This window comes from Perkinsus marinus, assembly GCF_000006405.1.
Source record: "Perkinsus marinus ATCC 50983 genomic scaffold scf_1104296943502, whole genome shotgun sequence".
NCBI lineage: Eukaryota > Perkinsozoa > Perkinsida > Perkinsidae > Perkinsus > Perkinsus marinus.
In genome coordinates, this window is record NW_003211810.1 from 48,018 (window position 1) to 51,595 (window position 3,578).

At 50.3% G+C, this 3,578-nt stretch overlaps 1 protein-coding gene across 1 annotated transcript in view; it reads left to right on the forward strand.

Annotated features, from left to right (window-relative positions):
* Positions 1-2,888: 2,888 nt before the first annotated feature.
* Pmar_PMAR019516 (60S ribosomal protein L2, putative) overlaps positions 2,889-3,578 on the forward strand; it is a gene marked incomplete at both ends in the record, with an annotated part of 905 nt that continues 215 nt past the window's right edge. The window contains 5 exons of the mRNA XM_002781146.1: positions 2,889-3,016; positions 3,058-3,142; positions 3,184-3,283; positions 3,326-3,462; positions 3,509-3,578. The exon at positions 3,509-3,578 is cut by the window's right edge and continues 4 nt beyond it. Coding sequence (XP_002781192.1) covers positions 2,889-3,016; positions 3,058-3,142; positions 3,184-3,283; positions 3,326-3,462; positions 3,509-3,578 — 520 coding nt within the window. The remainder of the gene's footprint in view (positions 3,017-3,057; positions 3,143-3,183; positions 3,284-3,325; positions 3,463-3,508) is intronic.

Here is a 3,578-nt window from a genome sequence, read left to right on the forward strand (position 1 = left end):
GGCCGCAGATCTAATAGTGTGGGAATAGAGTGACATTCCACAGGCATTCCGAGTATGTTTATGGGCCTACCGGAGTTTTTCAAGGACTAGTTTCGCCCCCTTGGTGGAAGAAGCTCAGCGGGCGTGATGTGTGTAGTTGATCCGCGTATTCGAGAGTTATACTCTTAGTCTTTATCGGATCGATCGTAGGGCGTCTGCCTGAGCGTAAACCGATAATGTTGTGGTAACGCACAGTTTGTATACTTTTTCGGTCATCGAAATGAGAGTCCACCGTAACGGACTGATCATAGTGTTGTGTTGTCGAGCTGGGCATCCCATTCGGACCGGTGCCAACGGGAGGTAACAGGTTATCAGAAGAGCATTCAATAAGCCAGCGCAACACGGTGTGTATGTTTCATCGATCGCCGGAATTGAACTCGCGTGCATCAGTTTAGAAGTGCTGAGCTCGACTGCTTGACTATTTTGTCGTTTTTGAATCTCCGTTGTACTTCTATAGGGTTCTAGTTCATCGCATTCGAATATCAGAGAACTATCCCCTGTAGTGCTACAGAGGGTCCTTGTGATTTACTCACCGAGACAGTGGGAGACCGAGGAAATCGTGGAAGGGTGGCCGAATGACGACGTTGAGCTTTTTGTTATCATAATGAGTTCTGTGCGGAAGAATTTCTCTGAGCACAAGGTCTATGCAGCGCACCACACAGACCATTTAAAGGACAAGTCGTATGCTTTCTATAGGGAAGTAGAAACGCCTACGTTGCGAAGTCTGGGCTTCTTTGGGAGAAGTAGTATGGGACGCCGTTCCAGGCAGTTCGGCGTCAGAGGGGTCTCGCCGAGAGCAATCATAGCGCTCTTTATCTCGGCATACTTGACGACTTGATATGATACTTGCTCAGTGTTTACATTCGATAAGGAGAAGTGGAGAGAGAGAATACGAAAGCGAGCGTATGAAGGTCATGTTCTGATTGGCGTCAGTGCGATCTTCCTCATTGGCTTTTTCATCACAACGGGATTAGGTGGGATCTAGGCCCATCACTGCGTGTTGAGATCGAAGTGCACAGGTATGGTGTCGACCAAGAGCAATCGTCAGAAGCTGGATGAACATATGGTGATGCTGAGGAGCCAATGGGGAGACTATGAGACGAGGATGGCGCAGTATAGGGAGAGGAACAGCGCAGGGAAGAGGAAAAAATTGAGTACGTCAGTTGTGGCGGCGGATGATTGACCTGATGTGATGTTTCCAGCATCTGGCCTTGTTTTACGTTGTGTGTGTTGGTAATGTGGGGGAACTGGAGGTCTATACAGCCCTTGGACCGTGGGGAACGATCATTGTCATTGGTCTCTGGGGCGGAGGTTCGGTTTTTGATAATTCGCTAAAATTTTGGTAAGTATAACATATGCCGCTTGTCGTCACTTCACCAGTAGTAGTAGTAGTAGTAGTAGTAGTAGTAGTAGTAGTAGAGCGCTCGGTTCTGCCTTGAAATACGCTCGAGGGAGGCCTTGAAAGTAACTCCATGAAAACTGCCAGGCGAGAGGGATCCAACTTGGCCCCTTCTGCAGTAGGTCGTCATCATTCGTAAACTGATGATGGAACGGTATCATCAGCTCCCACAGCAGCATGGGTAGCAGTGCCTGGATGATACAGGCTGTATCATCACCATTGGAAATGGTGATGAATGGGAAGTTGATTCTCCAAAGGAACGGCGATCGGCTGAAGGGACTCGTCTAGGTTCGAGTTCCATCTTTACTATCGGGTTACCACGAGGTCGGGATCCCGACCTGGAAAAGATTGAGGAAGTGAATATAGCCGCTATGAAGTGGTGACGATCCTGTCATCTCAGTGTGCTATTGTACGCCCTCCTGTTCTCTCGTCACTACCTGAACATGGTTCTTATACTACCGCCAGGCGGATGAGGCCTCTCATGAGAGGTAAATGTTAATAGGAGTGTCTGCCAGGTATCGACATTCGCACAGGAATCCATATGGAAATGGACGCAGGTGACTTCACATCATCAGTACTGCTGCATCACAAGATGCACTCGCCGCCAGGCCCTCGAGGGTTAAGACTTCGAACTCTCGAGTTGGTCCATGAAATAGGCTCTGTGAAATAAAGGGATGACGCTTCCATCCATAAGGGATCAGTGTGTCAACAAACTGTCGACCTCACCCGTCATGTTCGCCATGATACTTGATCTCTCACTTGTGCATCTGGGGGAGATACGACGTCCGTATCACCACAATTCCAAAGTTTTATGATCTATACCATCCGACACTGTATCAGAAATCACCAATATGTGCAAGCCCTAGGATGTGCAGCTGGCTGGGTACTCTGGGGCTTGCTACCGAGATGGTGCTCAGTTTGTTATGGTATCGTCTGATCGATGATGTCTCGGTTGATATTCCGCCCGGCTATCCGAACGCTATCACCATCGACCGACCGCCGCCGCCTCCTCTTCTCACTGCAACAGCTTCGACAGGGACACCAGTAAGACGTCTATAGTCTATCATTAGGACTGTTAACGGGAACAGGTACTCACCGCTGATTAAGAGGAATCGAATACCGTTTATCAACTTTGAGACGGGCGCGCCAAAAGCGGTAGATGAAGTCTTTCATCTGCACTGTGCTCATCGATGCTTCCGACAGAACATGTCCCAGCCGTCGGTGGTCACGCCGTTCACACAGGAGAAACAGCGAAAGATTCTCAAGCTGGTGAACGAGACAGCACCATTGAGGTGGGCAATCGAATTATCGCTCTTTGATGCCGACAGGATTTTTTCAGGCTTTTTCGTGGTCGTGTTATTCCACAACTGAGTACCTTCCGATTTCGAGGAGGAGGTTGGGAGCTGCTATTCAGGCCTGGCGCATTTTAGGCTATGGCTTAGGTCGGCTCATGACGGGCCAAATCGGCGTCTTCCATCGAGGAGGAGGCCATCGTCAACGACTCCGTCTTATCGACTACAAGCGCGGCCGGAAGGATATCTACGCCACCGTCTTGCGAATTGAATACTGCCCGGGACGGTGAACTGCCTTGTCATCTTCTCGTGCATCGCTCCGCTCAGGACCTCATTTCTAGCTTTGATACAGTACACTGATGGAGTTCTCTCGTATATAGTAGCACCGGAGACACTGCGCCCGGGAGACCGAGTGAGGCAGGCTCAGAAGTCCCGTGCCTGAGCTGAGATCAGGTCGTGGCCAGCGAGAAAGCGCCGATCACTCCGGGCAATAGTCTGCCACTGAGGAACATACCCGCTGGTACCATCATTCACAACCTGGAACCCCGGCCTGGTGAGAATCAGCTTGGACATTCTCATGATGATGACAGGCCAGGTGCGGGCGGACAGATCAATAGGTCTGCTGGTTGCTTTGCGGCTATCATGTCAAAGGATTCCCAGTGGGCTACGATTAAGCTTAACTCCACTGAGATTAAGAGGTTCCCTCTGGACTGTTGGGCGGTGGTCGGACAAGTAAACGACATGCCTTTCCATCTTATGGTCGAGTTGTGCCGGATAGGTTGGCAACGCGAATTTCTGGGCGCGCGCTAAAGGCCACTGTCGAGTGAAGCGGTGGCTTGGATGGAGAC